General features: G+C 37.1%; 1 protein-coding gene across 1 annotated transcript; it reads right to left on the bottom strand.

The window, feature by feature from the left end:
• Positions 1–5,040: 5,040 nt before the first annotated feature.
• Positions 5,041–17,019, bottom strand: LOC145639750 (DEAD-box ATP-dependent RNA helicase FANCM-like). The gene is made up of 24 exons (XM_081691074.1): positions 16,840–17,019; positions 16,433–16,757; positions 15,735–15,878; positions 15,484–15,566; positions 15,262–15,376; positions 14,604–14,695; positions 14,443–14,497; positions 14,246–14,367; positions 14,047–14,160; positions 12,997–13,190; positions 12,494–12,624; positions 11,329–11,389; positions 11,131–11,198; positions 10,280–10,329; positions 10,040–10,205; positions 9,808–9,935; positions 9,392–9,715; positions 9,237–9,300; positions 8,201–8,674; positions 7,617–8,114; positions 7,003–7,494; positions 6,771–6,819; positions 6,312–6,467; positions 5,041–5,974 (listed from the first exon to the last, which is right to left on the bottom strand). The coding sequence occupies exons 1-24, from the start codon at positions 16,882–16,884 to the stop codon at positions 5,389–5,391; spliced, it is 4,536 nt and encodes a 1,511-aa protein (XP_081547200.1). The 5' UTR covers positions 16,885–17,019; the 3' UTR covers positions 5,041–5,388.
• Between the last annotated feature and the right edge of the window lie 723 nt (positions 17,020–17,742).

Here is a 17,742-nt window from a genome sequence, read left to right as displayed (position 1 = left end):
AGATACATTTCGGGGTAATATATAATGCTATTTGGAACCTTATATGATCATTATATGTTGTCATTAATGTTTATAGTATGCTTGAGTTAATAAAATCCGTGCAATTAAGTTGTAAACCGATAATTAAATTGGTCGTTTAAAGGCAAATTAGATGGTTCCACCAAGCCCATTGGACTCCCGGAGGCTATTAGGGGCCATAGTAAACATTTCGGCAATTTTTATTTGCGGCCAAAAAAAAGTCAAAAAATTCCAAAATTGAAGACTAATATCCACACTTTTTGAGAAATTTTAGAGGTTTCAGGGCCCGGCGTCGAAAAGTCTTGAAATTTTTGGGGACACATCTCGGGGTCATATAATGCCGTTTGGAACCATATATGATCATTATTTGTTTCATAAATGTTCGTGGTAGGCTTGAGTTGCGTTAATGAAATCGGTGCAAATTGTAAACCGGTAAATTGGCAATTTAAAAGCAAATTGAATGGTTCCACACACCCAATTGGACCTCCGGAGGGTATTAGAATCCATAATAAAAATTTCGGCAATTTTTATTTACGGGCGAAAAAAAGTCAAAAAATTCCAAAATTGATTTTTGAGAAATTTTGGAGGTTTCGAGTCCCGGTGTCGAAAGTCTTGATATTCTATGGGATACATCTAGGGGTAATATAATGACGTTTGGAACCATATATGATCATTATTTGTTGCCATAAATGTTCGTGGTAGGCTTGAATAATGAAATCGCTGCAAGTTATAAACCGGTAATTTGGTCGTTTAAAGGAAAATTGGATGGTCCAACCCACCCTATTGGAGTCCCGGAGGGTATTAGGGACCATGGTAAACATTTCGACAATTTTTATTTCCGAGCGAAAAAAATCAAAAAATTTCAAAATTGAAGGCTAATAATCATCTATTTTTGAGAAATTTTAGAGGTTTCGGGGCCCAGTATAGAAAATTATTAATATTTTAGGGGATACATCTCGGGATCATATAATGTTGTTTAGAACCATATATAGTCATTATATGTTTTCATAAATGTTCGTAGTAGGCTTGAGTTGATGAAATCCATGCAAATTGTAAACCGGTAATTTAATTTTCCGTTTAAAGGCAAATTGGATGGTTCCACCAACCCAATTGGACTCCTGGAGGGTATTAGGGACCATGAAAAATATTTCGGCGATTTTTATTTTCGGGCGAAAAAAAGTTATAAAATTCAAAAATTGAAGACTAATATCCACGCTTTTTCAGAAATTTTAGAGATTTCGGGGCTTGGTGTCGAAAAGTCTTGTAATTTTAGGGGATAAATCTCGGGGTCATATAATGCTGTTTGGAACCATGTATGATCATTATTTGTTGTCATAAATGTTCGTGGAAGGCTTGAGTTAAAAAATCGGTGCAAGTTGTAAATCGGTAAATTGGTCTTTTAAAGGCAAATTGGATGGTTCCACACACCCAATGGGACTCCAGGACGGTAATAGGGACCATGGAAAACATTTCGGCAATTATTATTTCCGGGCGGAAAAAAGTCAAAAATTTTAAATTGAAGGCTAATATCCACGCTTTTTGAGTAATTTTGGAGGATTCGTGACCTGGTGTCGAAAAGTTTTGAAATTCTAGGGGATACATCTCGGGGTCATTTAATGTCGTCTGGAACCGTATAAGATCATATTTGTTGTCATAAATGTTCTTGGTAGGCTTGAGTTAGTGAAATCGGTGCAAGTTGTAAACCTGTAAATTAGTCAATTAAAGGTAAATTGGATGGTTCCATCCGCCCAATTGGACTCCCGGAGGGTATTTGAGACTATGGTAAACATTTCGGAAATTTTTATTTCCGGGCGAAAAAAACATCCAAAAATTTATAAATTGAAGACTAATATCTACGCATTTTGAGAAATTTTGGAGGTTTCGGGGCTCGGTGTCGAAAAGTATTAATATTTTAGGAGATACATTTCGGGGTCATATAATGCAGTTTGGAACCTTATATGATCATTATATGTTGTCATAAATGTTCGTAGTAGGCTTGAGTTAATAAAATCCTTGCAAGTTGTAAACCGATAATTAAATTGGTCGTTTAAAGGCAAATAGGATGGTTCCACCAACCCCATTGGACTCACGGAGGCTATTAGGGACCATAGTAAACATTTCGGCAATTTTTATTTCTAGGGGGAATAAGTAAAAAAATTCCAAAATTGAAGACTAATATCTACGCTTTTTGAGAAATTTTGGAGGTTTCAGACTTTCAGGGCCCGGCGTCGAAAAGTCTTGAAATTTTAGGGGACACATCTCGGGGTCATATAATGCCGTTTGGAACCATATATGATCATTATATGTTGTAATAAATGTTCGTGGTAGGCTTGAGTTAACGAAATCGGGGCAAGTTATAAACCAGTAATTTGGTCGTTTAAAGGCAAATTGGATGGTTCCACCCATTCAATTGGACTCCCGGAGGATGTTAAGGACCATGGCTAAATTTTCGGCAATTTTTATTTACGGGCAAAAAAAAGGCAAAAAAATTCAAAATTAAAGGCTAATATCCATGTTTTTTTGAAAAAAAATCAAGGTTTCGGGGACCGGTGTTGAAAAGCCTTTAGATTTTAGGGGATACATCTCAGGGTCATTTAATGTAGATTGGAAACATTTATGATCATTATTTGTTGTCATAATGTTCGTGGTAGGCTTTAGTTAATGAAATCAATGTAAGTTGTGAACCGATAAATTGGCCGTTTAGAGGCAAATTGGTGGTTACACCCACTCAATTGGAATACCGGAGGATATTGAGGACCATGGTAAACATTTCGGTAATTTTTATTTTCAGGAGAAAAAAAGTTTTGAGAAATTCCAAAATTTAAGGCTATATCCACGCATTCTAAAAAATTTTGGAGGTTTCGAGTCCCGATATCAAAAATAATTGAAATTTTAGGGGATACATCTCGGGGTCATGTAATGACTTTTGGAATCATATATATGATCATTATATGTTGTCATAAATGTTTGTGGTAGGCTTGAGTTAATGAAATCGGTGCAAGTTGTAAACTTGTAAATCGGTCGTTTAAATGTAATTTGCTGGTTATAATCAGGTTGGGTCATTTCCAAGTATGTTCATTCTCGGAGTCAAGTTGGGTTATGTTCAAGTCAATAATTTGCAGGTTACAATAAGGTCTGGTCATTTTCAAGTCAGGTCATATTCGGGTTCAACTAACTATAAATAGATAATTATCATTTTTATCAAGCTATTTATATCCTTTGACTATAATATATATGGCAATATAATAGGAAATATAGTTTATAATTTAGGAATATAATTATCTCCTTTGACCATACAACAAATATATACTATATTTAACTCTTAAATTTGAGGATGATGCTCCTTTCTTTTGCTGGCCTGGACCGACTTGGTCTCCCTAGACAAAATGTTTTGATCAACAATAATAAGGTGGTCTAAATTGCATTTAAGGTGATTTGAAATCGGGTCATAAACAATTTGGGTTGAATTTAGGTCGGGTCAATAACAAGTCGTGTTGATTTCGAGTCGGGTTAGTAACAGATCGGTTTGATTTTTCTGGTCGGGTTAGTAATAGGTCTGGTTAAAATCGAGTCGGGTCAATAAAAAGTCGGGTTTAATTTGGGTCAGGTCAATAACAAGTCGGGTTGATTTCGAGTCGAGTTTGTAACAGGTTGGGTTTAATTCGGGTCAGGCTAGGACGGGTCGGGTTGAATTCATGTAAGTTTAGTAACAAGTCGGGTTAAATTCGGGTTTTGACGGGTTAAAAAGGGTTTGGGTCAATTTCGGTTTAAGTCGGTTTCGGTTCAGGTTAATAATTTACGGGTTACATTCAGGTCGGGTCATCTCCAGGTCTTTTCATGTTCGGGTTCGGGTCTCACATACTAAGGTCAACTCGGGTTTAGGGTTGGTTTCAGGTCGGGTTAGGTCGGATTTGGGCCACAATTTTTTCGGGTTCAGATGGGTCTGTTAATAATCCGGTTTGAGTCGGTATTTCTGGTCGGGTCAACTTTTTACAGCTCTAATGATAATTACTAGTAACCCGAAGTAACCTCTAACCGACCTAGTAACCCGAAGTAACCCCTAACCGACCTAGTAACCCCCGACCTAGTAACCCCAAGTAACCCCTGACTGACGACCTAGTAACCCCTAACCAGATCACCTAGTAACCCCGGATCTAGTAACCCCTTACCCACCACCAACAAAAAACTACCACCAACGAACCACTACCAACCTAAACGCCTTGCCACTATCCCCTAACCCACAAACAAACCCCAATCCAACCAAACCATTAAAAAAAAAAATCAAATCAAACAAATACCTTAAAATGTTAACAATGGTTTCGAATATCACTTCAAATATGGCTAAAAAGGCCAAATTCGACCATGAAAATTATAGATCTAGAGTTTTCATGGCCGAATTTGGCCTTAAAAACTTTGAACTTGTTTTCCGACGACGGAGTCACCAAACCACCACTACCCTCCCAGTGAAACCACTACTTCCGACGAACGAATCACCGACGAACGAACCATGAAGACGACTATTGATGACGATTGCGAAATTTGTGTTACGTTCTCTGAGAAAATGAGATGAATGTTCTGGCTTGAAGAAGAAGAAAAGAGGAGAGAGAAAGAATTTTACTTTTTTTTAAAAAAAAAAATTGTGGCCGGCCACACCGTGTGGCCAGCCACATATGAAACTTTGTATTTATAGTTTTCTGAAGATTTCAGACGATCATGTATTTTTGGTGAAAATACATTTCACCAAACATTAAACATTTTTGGTGAAAATTTAGACATTTTTTCTCCAGAGCACATTTCACTAAATAATACTAGTATTAGAATTTAGAAAAAAGCATAAACTGCGCAAATTAGGTAAATGAATATTTTCCGCCATAAATTTGTTTTTTTAATGATTACAAACAAGGCGTATCATGTATTCATTAATCAATGATCGTCATGATGTTCAACAATAGTCAAATATATTTTTAGAGAAAGACAAGCATTTTATTCCAGAACACATTTCAAATTATACACCTCAAAATTTCAATACTAGTACAAAAAAATTATAGTACTATCTTCACCGACTGTACAGGTAGGATATACACAAAACTTTCTCACATAAACGTAGAGTTACATTTTCATAACTTAATAGAAGGCCATTGGGCTTCTAGACAGTCATTAACTCATGTTAATGCAGCTATATCATACAAATGTAATACCATTAGCAACTAAAGATGGTCTGTTGAAGCTAAAGAATCTCATCATGTTGGAGCCGAGTTAAGGAGGGTAATATGACACTTCTTATTTCTGTAACTTCTCTGTTTAGAAAGGAAGCTTCTAGCAGCACTGAACCAATCACAAACCAGTAACACAATGGAACTTTGTATATAATCATGAGATTCCAAGATCAAATGATGGAGGATTTACAAGAGCAGAGTCCTGTGGCAAGGGCTCGGATATTTTTCTTCTTTGCACAGATGACCCTGTTCTTTGACTTAGAAGTTTAGCAGCCTGGGCCTCCAATTCATCAAGATCAAGGCCTTCATAAAATTGATCATCCAAGAAAGAAGCACATTCTGCATCAATACCATTGCATTGATATGGTAACGGTGCTTCTTTGCTTGGAAGTGCTGAATCAGAGCAGAACTCCTTCTCCAGGTTCTTTGCAGGAAGAGTAAAAGCTCTGTTTGAAATCATTTTTCTTTTTGAACTCTCAGTATTAGCCACATTTACCAAAGAATTGCTACTGCCGCTTTTTATACCTTCACATGCTATCGAATTCAAACAAGAACCTACTGAGTTCCTTGTAGATATATTACGAGATTTCAAAGAGCCTTGAGGAGTTTGTAGAGTGCAAGTCTTCCCAATGGATTCTCCACCTTCTGTCATTGTGGTAACAGAAGGCAGAGACTCTGGAGTTGCTACACTAGAATGTTTCTGCTGTTCTTGAAATGGTGATTGAGTGAGTAGGGAACGCCTGTTTCAAATGGGGATTATAAATGTTAAATGATATGACTTACACTATGAATTTCTAGCATTAAGAGCATTTAGACCCACTTTGAGCAGATTTTGGCATAAAGCACAAACCTATTGAGCAAAAGGCACTGAACGGTTTATGGTAGTTTTATAATACACCAAATAATTGCATGGGTGATATAGAACTACCAAGTAGCACTGAACGGTTTATGGTAGTTTTATAATACACCAAATAATTGCATGGGTGATATAGAACTACCAAGTACCACACACACACACACACACACACACACACACACACACACACGTGCAGACAGTCTTAAGTTTATAGGAAGAACCTGTAAATTGCCATCATATCCATTTTACTATCTTCTGTTTGACCACTACCAACTGCCGGATCAGATTGGTCATCTATAAAACTCTCTTCATAAGCATCACTATCTTCATTATTAACCTCATCTTCTGAATCTGGTACCACATCTTCCGAGGACACCCTGAGAATCAACGATTAAATTAAGTCAATTGGTTTCCAGTAACACTTGCATTACTACTAAATTTTAGATCTCCTCACAGGATAAATTACACTCCGTAATAGTCCACAGATCCATTAAAGCTTAAATTTTTTTTAAATTTTTTTTTAAAAGGAATATAAGCTGCATTTTAGGACAACTGGAATATAGAAAAGCGTTGGAATTGGAATTATTCACTCTTTTCATTAAAAAAAAAAAGAAATAAAATGTAAGGGGGGAGGACAAAGGGGTGGCAGTGTGGCACAGAAATTTCAACTATTCACTTACTCAGCTTCTTCATCAATGAAGTCTCTGGCATCTTCAGATGGTTTTTTCACTGCAGCAGTAGTAATCAATGGAAGAGGACTTGTTAGTATGTCAGAGAGAATTTAATGCATACATGCAACTATGCAAGCATCAGAGGAGATGCTTCCCTGCAAAAACTTAGGCTGAGACAATCTATTCACATTCACAATATGATGAGGGTAATAAAGCCAACAAATAGTAATTTATAAAATACCTTTGTTATGCCTGGTCTTATCAGTGACTTTAAATGCAACTTCTATAGAGGAGTGAATTGACTTTTCTTTTACACTAATTTGTTGCTTTTCTTTGACAAAATCCCCAATCCTGCGCAACCTTTTCAATCTAAAAGGACGTTCACTGGACCCAGACTGTTTTCCAGAACTCATATTCCAATCTTCGTCACAACTGCTATTTGTTATATTTTGCAAAGGACTTCGAAATTCTGGGGATGATGGGGGCTGAAAGGTCCCTCCCAATTTCAAGAGACCATCAGGTAGTCCCAATGACATTTCATTCTCAACAAGAGGTCTGACCTCTCTTGTCTGAGGGGAAGAGCCAACAGTAATCTCTTTACTAGCAATAGTCGACAAATTTCCACAAGCTTTGGGAGATAATTCTGGTTCTGGGACACGATTTTCATCTTTGTCTTCACTACTGTGCCAATCTACAACATCATCCTCTTTCTTAGATAGTACAATACCTTCACCTGCAGATAGTGAGTAGAGGTATACATGAAGTCATGAAGTACATGATACCAAAAAACTTTTTCAAATTTCACAATATGATAAGTAGGGTAGTAAAGCCAACAAATAGTAATATATAGGATACCTTTGTTATGCCTGACAGTCTTATGATGATCATCAGTGAATTCAAATGAAACTTCTACAGAGGAGTGAGTTGGCTTTTCTTTTACACTAATTTGTTGTTTCTCTTTGGCAAAATCCCCAATCCTGCGCAATCTTTTTAATCTAAGAGGACGTTCATTGGATCCTGACTGTTTTCCAGAACTCATACACCAATCTTCGGCACAGCTGCTCTTTGTTTTATTTCGCGAAGGAGTTTGAAATTCTGGGGAAGATGGGGGTTGAAAGGTGTCTCCCAATTTCAAGAGACCATCAGGTAGTCCCAATGACATTTCACTTCCACCAGGCCTGACCTCTATAGTCTGAGGAGATGAGGTAACAGTAATCTCTTTACTAGCAATAGTTAACAAATTTCCACAATTGGGAGATAATACGGGCTCTTGGACATGACTTTTATCTTTCTCTTCACCACTGTTCCAGTCTACAACATTGTCCTCTTTCTTAGATACTATAATACCTTCTCCTGCAGATAGTGAGTAGAGGAAAACATGAAATTCATGATTTCAAATAAGCTGAAGAGATGAAAACTTGACTTTTCATTTCACCTACCAGCATCACTCAGAGGAGACTCTGGAACAACACCACTTTCAATAAAGCTGGTTAGACGAGGACTGAAATCAGAGTATGCGTTATCTAAGTCACATTCTGCAGCTGGTGTAGCTGGGGATTTGGGTTCTGTTGCATCAGCAGTCTCACATCCAATACTTTCATCTGCACAAATCTGGTCATCAGGTGAGGTAAGGACAATTATTGAATCCACTTCAGCTGCGTCACAATTCTTGTCACCAGCTGGTAAGTGAGACCTGACTCTTGAATGAGCTTCGCATACATCTTGAGCGGAAGAATCCAGCATTGTAACTTTGTTAGACGGCAAAATAGCTGGAAGATGAACTGGAATTTCGAGTAATCTATCAGGAGAATTGAGCATGTGCTTCTCCTCAGCCACTGAAGGGCCAAATGAAGAGACCTCAGAGTAGGATTTTTCTTTCGGTGCTGTAGAATAATCTAAAGGATCAAGTATATCTGCACAAGAATTTGTTTTCATCAATTGTCAATGTTTTCTTGAAGCACATACATTAAACAGTAAAAATTACACTTTGTAAAGCCCTATGAAAAAACAAAATTTCTAGAAGCCAAGTTCTTTCTGAAATGAAGGAAAACATCAAGTGTAAAGGACTTTTAGAAATGGAGGTAGTAAGTAATAAAGTAAATACATGCATCTGATATTAGGTATTTGTCAAGTGTTATAGCCCATACGGATGAAGGATAAAACCACATAATAAAAAGCACCACCAACCACCCATCGTTGACAAAAATGCTACTGTCTCAATCTCATTTTCAGCGTTTAAGTCATCAGCCAGACAGGGGCGATAAACAATTGTAGACCATGTATGACAAATGATTCAGACAGGAAGTAAAAAAGTAGAGGACAATCTTTATGCTTAACTCTGCCAAGATCTAAATTCATAAAGCATATTGACAAGATGGTTCACCATGGGACGAGCTAAAACGGAAAATGGGGCATATATTTAGGGACAGAGGGAGTATATCTGTATATGTTTATAAATTAACAAAAGTGTATTACCTCTTCCATTTTCAGTATGTTTTTCAACACTCCCAGTTATCAAGCACCGAGTACTCCTCGGAAACTGCAATATAAAAATGAAAGCTAAAGTGTAAGGTCATGGCTGATTAAAGGATAAATAAAAAAGTGACCATAGATGTAGTCTGTTGACATACATCAAGCCCACAATTTTCGCCAGTATTGGATGGCAACCCTCGAAGAAGCTGCATTGCATCAATGAGCCATCCAGATCGAGATGAATGCATTATTCTGTGCACCCTGGAGGGACACGTCTGGAAAAAAGGAAAGGCAACTAGAGATGGTTTTATTGCCTCATTAGACAAAAAGTATTTTTCTAACAATGCAGATTCAGCTTCAGTGAGCCTTTCCCTGAACTTTGGTTGTTGGGGGGAATCAACTTTAACCTTTTTCACTGGACGAATAAATTTTTCAATTGATAGTTCTACAAATTGCAGTTCTGGTTTCAGATGATGAGGAAGCTGCAGCAGATCACGCAGAAAATAAAAAAGTACAGACATCAGATCAACAGCTGAAACATGTAATCTACAGGAATGCCTGTGGTTAAACTTACCATCCTTGGGCTGCAATGAAAAGTGAAACTATTCATGCCCCCATTTCGCATGTGTTTCCCAACAGTCTTACCAGTTGCTAGTTTCCGTTTATAACCTTTTAGCTCAGTACCCTCACAAGCTAATACAAGTAATGCAGGTCAAGGATCACAAACATTCACAAGCATAAACAAAACTCATAGGCAACAAGCACAAAAGAAACCATAGAGAGAAAGGGAATCTAGTCAAGGATATCAACTCGACCATCATGTTTCCTTCCTGTTCTTCCCATCCGCTGAATCATCCTCAAAGGAGATATATTAGCATCAAAACATATCACAAGATCAACTTCCATAATATCAAGCCCTTCTTCACCAATTGATGTGGCAACAATAACATTGTATCCACCCAAACGGAATTTCTGTCCCAAAAGGCAGAGCAATTATAAGATTGAGAGCAGAAACTCTGGATTTTATGTCGCATACTGATTGTTACCTCAAGAACTGCCTGTTGAACCTTTTGTGACTGGCCTTTCAATGTTTTTCCTGGAAAATAGCATAGTATAAAAGACCCCCTTCAGGAAAGAAATCATAAATTTTGATTTCACAACAAAACAAGACATACAGAAACGAAAACAAAACCAGTGGCATTATCAGAAATTAGAAAACTGTAAAATTCTGTACCAGTAAATCGAGATAAAGCTCTATAAAACCATTCATCAGCCTCAATCAGAGAAGTAAAATATGGCAAAGACGCAATCTCAGTGAACCTCAACTTCTGCACGGTAGGCTAAGAGCCTTATACTACTTGGATAAGAGATAGAAGACAACGAATTTCATATAGGTCTTCATAGCACCTAGAGTGCTTTGAAAAACTACATGCAGAATATTTATATACTCTGACAGATTCAATTCCATCTGATATTTTACTCATCTGAAACTTCCCACCACACACAACTCCAGAGAGAGTAAGGCAAGCAGCAATTAAAGTCACTTTATGGTTACATATAGCTTCAAGTGAAATTGTTCAAACTGGAACAACTCTCAGAATTTTGAAACCAATTGCAATGATATTAATGTCAAGAAGCAAAGTCATGAAATCCTTATTTATGTACAAAAGAAGCCCAAGGCCTCCCTAGTAGACATTACAAACACAATTACAATTTACTCACACCAAAGAATACTCACTTAAAAAGCATCTATCACTGTGGCACATATGCACTTTTAAGGCTTCATTAATCAACATACTTCTTTCAGCCTTTGAATAAATCATAATTAAAAGCTTTAAAGCTTATCCTACATCCAATCAAAATAAAGCAAGGAATTTCCAGACTTATTTGTACAAACCTGAACTTTGACCAATAAATTGAGTTGCTTTGACTGAACCAACATGGGCTAATGAATCTAATATGTCCCTGTTAAAATCAATGTGACAATGGAGAAGTCAGTTACCTATAAGATATCAAGTTCAATAGAGAAAGCAAACGTAGACAACCAAAATCAAAAGAAAATTTCAAAATTCTTATTAAATATAGTTTTGTTCACCTGACACTCCCCCTAAAATTTGAAAAAATGATTACCCTTGATTTTGCTGGATCATTTGTTGCTGCAAAAAAAAAAAAAAGCAAAAAATTTCATATCATATCCCCCATATTTTGATATAATTTTGAAAAAGAAACAAGATAACAATCATGAGCAGTCGAGGAGTGCGCTTAAGCAATAAAATTGCTTTTCATGCCAAATGGAAATCTTCCCCCAAACCCTCCCCTAAAAAATGTTACAAATATATTAATAATAAATCTCCTATAATAATTCAGGAGTTAATTTTCTAACTTTACACCACAAGCCTCCAAACCTTTAATACTCAAAATTTGTTGAATCCATGCATTAGCACCAGTATGTTCTAGTACATAAGTAAAGATGAGGCACTTAGTTTAAAGCACCCATGCCTCTTACTTTATTTATTATCATGAATAGATAAGAGCTACACACACACTAAAAAAAAAAAAAGTGATTCATCTAACATTTGATAGGATAGGATCTCATTCCTAGAACTACCACTTAACCTGTTAACCCTTTTCTCTACCTTCTCTTTTCAGAGAAATTTGATACATGCATGTAGGCAAATTTGAATGAGATAAGCTTCTCTGGACTCTGGAGTTGCTTTCTAAGCGTTCAAGTCTGGAATGAAGAGCTTGAAAAGTTCTCTCAACATTTCATTCTTGCATATAATACTCATTGTTGCTGTATTTTAATCCCTCTCTAACTTCCTGGTTTGCAGTTTCGCTGTTTGTCTATTGATTTCAGTTGGTACCAAATAAAATTGAAAGCAGTGTTTTAAATGCTTTATACCTAAGAAGAATCAGCTGTCAAATAAATTTGTAGAACATCTCAAGAAAAAGAGCTATATTCTAAACAGACACAGAGAAGACCTGCGTAAAAGCAATTGTGGAAAGTGCTTCTTGCTAACCAAAGCACCTTATATTATGCAATCAATTGACTAATGATCTCTATTCTGCAAGAATTTACAGAACATGTCTTTATTTAAAGAACGCAGCTTCCCTACTTTACCAAAGGATGGATGCCACAAGGTGTGATCCATAAGCATTTTTACAGTTAGCTCGGTCCATTCTACACACTAATGCCAACACATAGTGATGCTAGAATAGAAATTGTATGTCAAATAATGAAACAAAGCAGAGATACATACTGAAGTGACTTTCTAAAATTTCTATCATTTTCGACAATTTTGGGCTGGGGGCACCATGCGACAGACTCTTCTGCATTAAAATCTTTGCACTCTGAATGGCTTCATTTCTACTCATAAGTCTTGCAAAATACCTGCCACAAGTCAATCAAACAACAGCATCTTCAGAAAACAAAGCTTCTGCCACCATTAAAAAAACGTGTTTAAAAAGAAGTAACAATTTTGATCTAAGTTAAAATTTCGAGCAAAATTTATCAAATCACTAAACAGTACATTAGACCAGTGTGTCAATAAAAAATAATGCTTAGTTAAAGCCAGTAATGGCAACTGGCAAAGAAAATTTGTAGCCTAATAAGAATATGTGGCTTATATTTTCCATATAACATTGCTTGGTTTCTCTCAAAACTACAGTTTCAGATATGAAGTCCAGTCTCCAATATAAAAAGACATTAACTACCATACAACTATCTACTGTGTGGACATCAAAGGTAGTAAGAGAGTTATACCCTTGTCGCAGCTTTTCTTCAAGCATCTCATGTGCTGGTCTTATTCCATGGCTAGAGAGTAGCTTGCGTATGTGGTAGAGTGTAATAAGAACACCAAAGTAACCTTCTACTTCACTATACTTCACTTGCGGAAGTTCTGGCGGTGGTGCTTGTCGAAATTTATCCCTTGAATTCAGCAAATCGCAAGGGCTCAACTGTTGAAGGGAAAATATTAAATTAGTAGCTCAGTGCCCAAGGAGAAAGGCAGAAAACAAGGGTGTCAAATCAAACAGATTAAAATACCTAAAAAGAGGAATTTCCGAATATAATGAATGTAAAACACCACATAACCATGGGATTTGAATGTGTTTCTACTTAAAAAAAAGTGCTCTTCTTATATTTGATATTAAGCCCACAAAGGTTTCAAAATGCTTGATTTATGCACTGGTGGGCTTAATTTGTCTAGGTGATAATCATCTTATCAGTGCTCACCAAGCTCAATGATCAAAGTTAATCGGAGATATGCTAGTGAATGGTTTTTCGGTTTGATGGAAAACAATCGTGTTGAATTGGATGAGATTACCGCACAAAGAAACATACTCCCTCCTTTTTCTTTTGAGGTATCTATTTTTTGTTGACTCTTGTTTTGCAGAATTGAGTTGAGTGGGTGTAATAAAAAGGTAGCTTAAGAAAGAGAGAGAGGTTAAAAGGGTGGGTGAGTATAAGAAAAGGGGGAATAAAGTGAGAGAGAGTGGAAAGGTGTAAATATTGTGGGGTGAGGGGGTATGAGAGTAGAATTATGTAGAAATGGGTATATCAGATAATACACCTCAAAAAACATAAAATGGATACTCTTTTGGAAACAGAGGGAGTACTAGATAATATATTTCATCAATTTCACACTAAGTATTAGCATTAGAGGCATTTTTTTAAAAAAAAAAATCTCAAATAGCCCAATGGGTTTCATACTTACAATAGGTATTCTATATCATCTCAGCACTTTAACTTAATTTTCTCATTACATATATGGACTTATGGAGTAAGGAAAGAGGGAGGGTGGGGGGGACATACTGTTTGGAAGTCCCTGCCTGGTAGCACTCCCATTGCACAAAGCCTGGCAGCAAGTGGCCGTATAACCTCCACGAGAAGATTATGTATCTCATCAGCATCCTTCCCCATTGGAACCTACATAGGGAGGGTCCAACTGTGAATGGGAATTTTAACCACACAAAATCAGTAGCATACCGTATTACCTTGTGCTTTCTCATACCTCGATTAGTTCAAGCTTCCTATTGTGTACGTAAGGGCATACATCAGCATCACTTTCATTGCGATATTCAAGCGTAGATATTTGCAGGTTATCAATTACCTGCTGAATAGTTTCCTTCTTTGCTGAAACCAAATATATATGTTAACATTACGGAAGACCAACAAAACTTATAGGAGAAAAATGGATGGCAAACTTACAGCCAGGGGTAGCAGTCAAAGCTAATATTCTCATCTCAATAGGAACTGCCATCAGCTGTGAACAGAACAAAGAAGTTGCACCTAAGCGTCAAGTCAATGTTAATATTGATGTGCAAACGTACTGGACATAAATCATAAATATACAGGAAACTTTAAGCAACCTCACGAACAGACACGCAGTAAGAGTAGTTCCCCATTGCACGATGAGCCTCGTCAATCACTAGGCACACCAGCGACTTCACAAGACAAGCCCCTGATATTTATAACAAAATATTGTAACTAACAATAATGACCTTGAGAAAGATAAACAAGCATACAGCACACTATAAAAAAAATATATATAAAAAAATAAAAAGTAAAAAGGAGCAAGAGTTGGCGCAAAATTATACGATGAAACTGCATTTTGACAAAATTGTCTAAAACAATAGCACATTGAGGAAAGGATTTTGTGAAAACAGAAAAAAAAATTTAAAAAAAAAAAGAGAGAGAGAGATTGAATCGGAAAGCAACAAGACTGACATAAAAATCCCCAATTAACAACTGTCTAGCTTTAGCATCACTTTCTAGACAAGTATGGATTGCAAAAGAATGCAAATGGAAAATAAATCTCATGAAATACTCGAAAAGACAGCACCTGTTCCTAGAGCACACAAACTAGAGCTTGCAAAAAAAAATAAAAGATTTTTTTGTAACACACACCCAATCCCACCCCCAGCACCACCTAAAAACAAGGATGGTAAAAAAGCACACAATATTAAACCAATTGTTACCATAAATTTAGATCACATTTTCACAAGCAATACACCAGAGGTACATCACCTGACTGAATATCTTTTTCAAGCACTTGGGGTGTGACAAAGAATACACGTTTAGCTTTCCACAAGGATACTCTTTTGGGGGGACTTATAAGACCTGTCATATCAATTGTCCATTCCTGCAATCACTTATATTTAATTCTTCTCAAAACATGTCTATATATGAAGCAATGTGAACTTTCAGCAAAATTCTCGGTATAAGTGCAAAAGAAAGCCACCAACTTACTTGTGGTATACCGACAATATTATGGCAGGCTTCTATTTGTTGCATAACCAAGGGCCTCGAAGGAGCAGCAAAAACTATCTTACCTGCGTTGAAGAGGGAGTCAAGGTATCAATGTCATAAAAAGCACATGATGATTTTAGAAAGAAAAAAAAAAAAAAAAAAAAAAAAGAGTATATAACTTCCAAAAGGTTCATGGTTTCATTCTCTCAATAAGTCCACGCGGCGAAAGTGCTGAACCCAATGAGCATTACCTTCAGGGAACCATCTAAAGTAGTTATGCATAACAACAGCAGCAATGAGAGTTTTTCCCAGGCCTGTAGGTAGTGCCACTAATGTGTTTGAAAATAAAGCTGTCCTGGCTATCTCAAGTTGATACTCACGACGAGGAACATTATCTGTAAAACAGATAGGAGATGGGATTTCATGAGCCAAGCTATCTACAACTTGATGGTCTCATATCACAAACATTACGTAGTATCTATATCATTACACATAAAGATAACACAAACAGGAACTTTCCCTGTCCCGAAGTAAGAATAATCAGAGGAACCATTCGCCAAGTACATACACGCTACGATAGTACATGTACCACAGTAAAAAAAATCAACAACCAAGCATAGAGATAAACACTTAAATACTTCAATTTCAACCAAAACATTTATAATTAAAAGAAGAATGGCTTATATAAATATTTCAAAAATCCAAGTTCCATACTCAGCTGAATCATAATACATGGGTTTTTATAGACTTATACTCTTATAGTAGGTAGATGTATAATAAAGCTACAGTGGAGTTATGGCATTCTCCATTTTACAGTAATCAAATCACACAATTGAAAAGTGAATTCAAAATATACAAAATAATGTGCTAGCCAGATTATCCAATTGTAATTTTTGCCCCAATTCTCTAACCCTAACATTTCAACAATCAAGATTTTTCGAAAACCTACCTGGATAAATCCAAGTTTTAGCAGCCTCAAGATCAATATCTACATAACACGCCCTGTCATGAACCCTAATTTGCTCATCATCACCTCGACATTCAATTTCATTCTCGACACCCGTTTTCGAAGACCCATTACTAATAAATCTATCAAGCGTTAATTGACGGGAATTATTCTGGACTTTGTTCAATTGATGATTCTTCCATAAATTATTGCCGCCAAAAGTAACATTGGAAGGTTGAGGAGGAGGTGGCGGCGTTTCTAGGGTTTTAGCGGCGGTGCTCTGACATGCAACATCGATTTCTCGAACTGCTGCTTCCCAATCGAAATCCTGCAAAATTGTTGGAAAAAAAATTGATTTGGGGATAAATTGAATGAAATTGAAAAATGGGGAAGGAAGATAGAGAAAGTACCTCTTCATCGTCGTCGATGATTAATTGAACAGAAGAAGAAGCCATTGTTGTTTGCAGAAGATCGGAAAAATTGAATCGGAGGAAGAAATTAAGGGGTGGAAAACGAAAAAGCTTGCTGAATAATTTTGGGGAGGTGTTTGAGTGAGTGAGAGTGGGAGGAAATAATTAAAATGGCGGGCAACTATTTTTGGATTTCAAAAGTAAATTATTAGCGTGTTTGATGATTTGATTATCGTACTAAAGGAGTAAAGGGAACCCCATTACTTGGATGCATAATCTTGTGGGGTGAAAAAAATGATGGATGGACAATCTTACACTTACTACTTCACCACCCATTTATCCTCCCGACGACCCATAACCCTTTCGACCAGCAATGACCACCACCACCCTAACCATTGACCCACCACCATCCCTCTATGACGACCCACCACTTTCCCATGCCGGCGGGATGATGGTGGTTTTTTTGGCAACCGCAATAACCGAAGTCCAGAACCGGTTACCGCGCGTGATGACCGGAGCCCAAAATCGATTACCGTGCATGGTAACCGGTTTTGGGCTCTGGTTACCATGCATGGTAACCGGTTTTGGGCTCCAGTTACCGTGCATGGTAACCGGTTTTCAGCTCCGATTACCATGCACCTTAATCGATTCCATGGTAACCGGAGCCCAAAATCGTTTACCGTGCCCAGATTTTAGGCTCCGGTTGGTACGATTGCTGGAAAAAAAAACCACCACTTTCCCGCCAAAGAGAGAAGGTGGTGGGTCGTCTTTGAGGGGAATGTGGTGGGTCGCTGGTTAGGGTGGTGGTCATCGCCGGTCATGGTGGTGGTGGTTGTCGTCGTTGTCGGTTAGTGAGGTGGTGGTGTCGAGGTGTTAGTGATTGGTGGCAAGAGGGAAGATAGT

Source organism: Chenopodium album, chromosome 7 (assembly GCF_948465745.1).
Source record: "Chenopodium album chromosome 7, dcCheAlbu1.1, whole genome shotgun sequence".
Taxonomy (NCBI): Eukaryota; Viridiplantae; Streptophyta; class Magnoliopsida; order Caryophyllales; family Amaranthaceae; genus Chenopodium; species Chenopodium album.
This window is presented reverse-complemented; position numbering and strand designations above follow the sequence as displayed.

Excerpts from the sequence above, each read along its gene's own strand:
- LOC145639750 (XM_081691074.1), bottom strand. The coding sequence starts at position 16,884 with ATGGCTTCTTCTTCTGTTCAATTAATCATCGACGACGATGAAGAG. Across the intron at positions 7,495-7,616 it reads GACTGTCAGGCATAACAAAG|GTGAAGGTATTGTACTATCT; the intron begins GTATCCTATATA and ends CACTATCTGCAG. Across the intron at positions 5,975-6,311 it reads GATATGATGGCAATTTACAG|GCGTTCCCTACTCACTCAAT; the intron begins GTTCTTCCTATA and ends CATTTGAAACAG.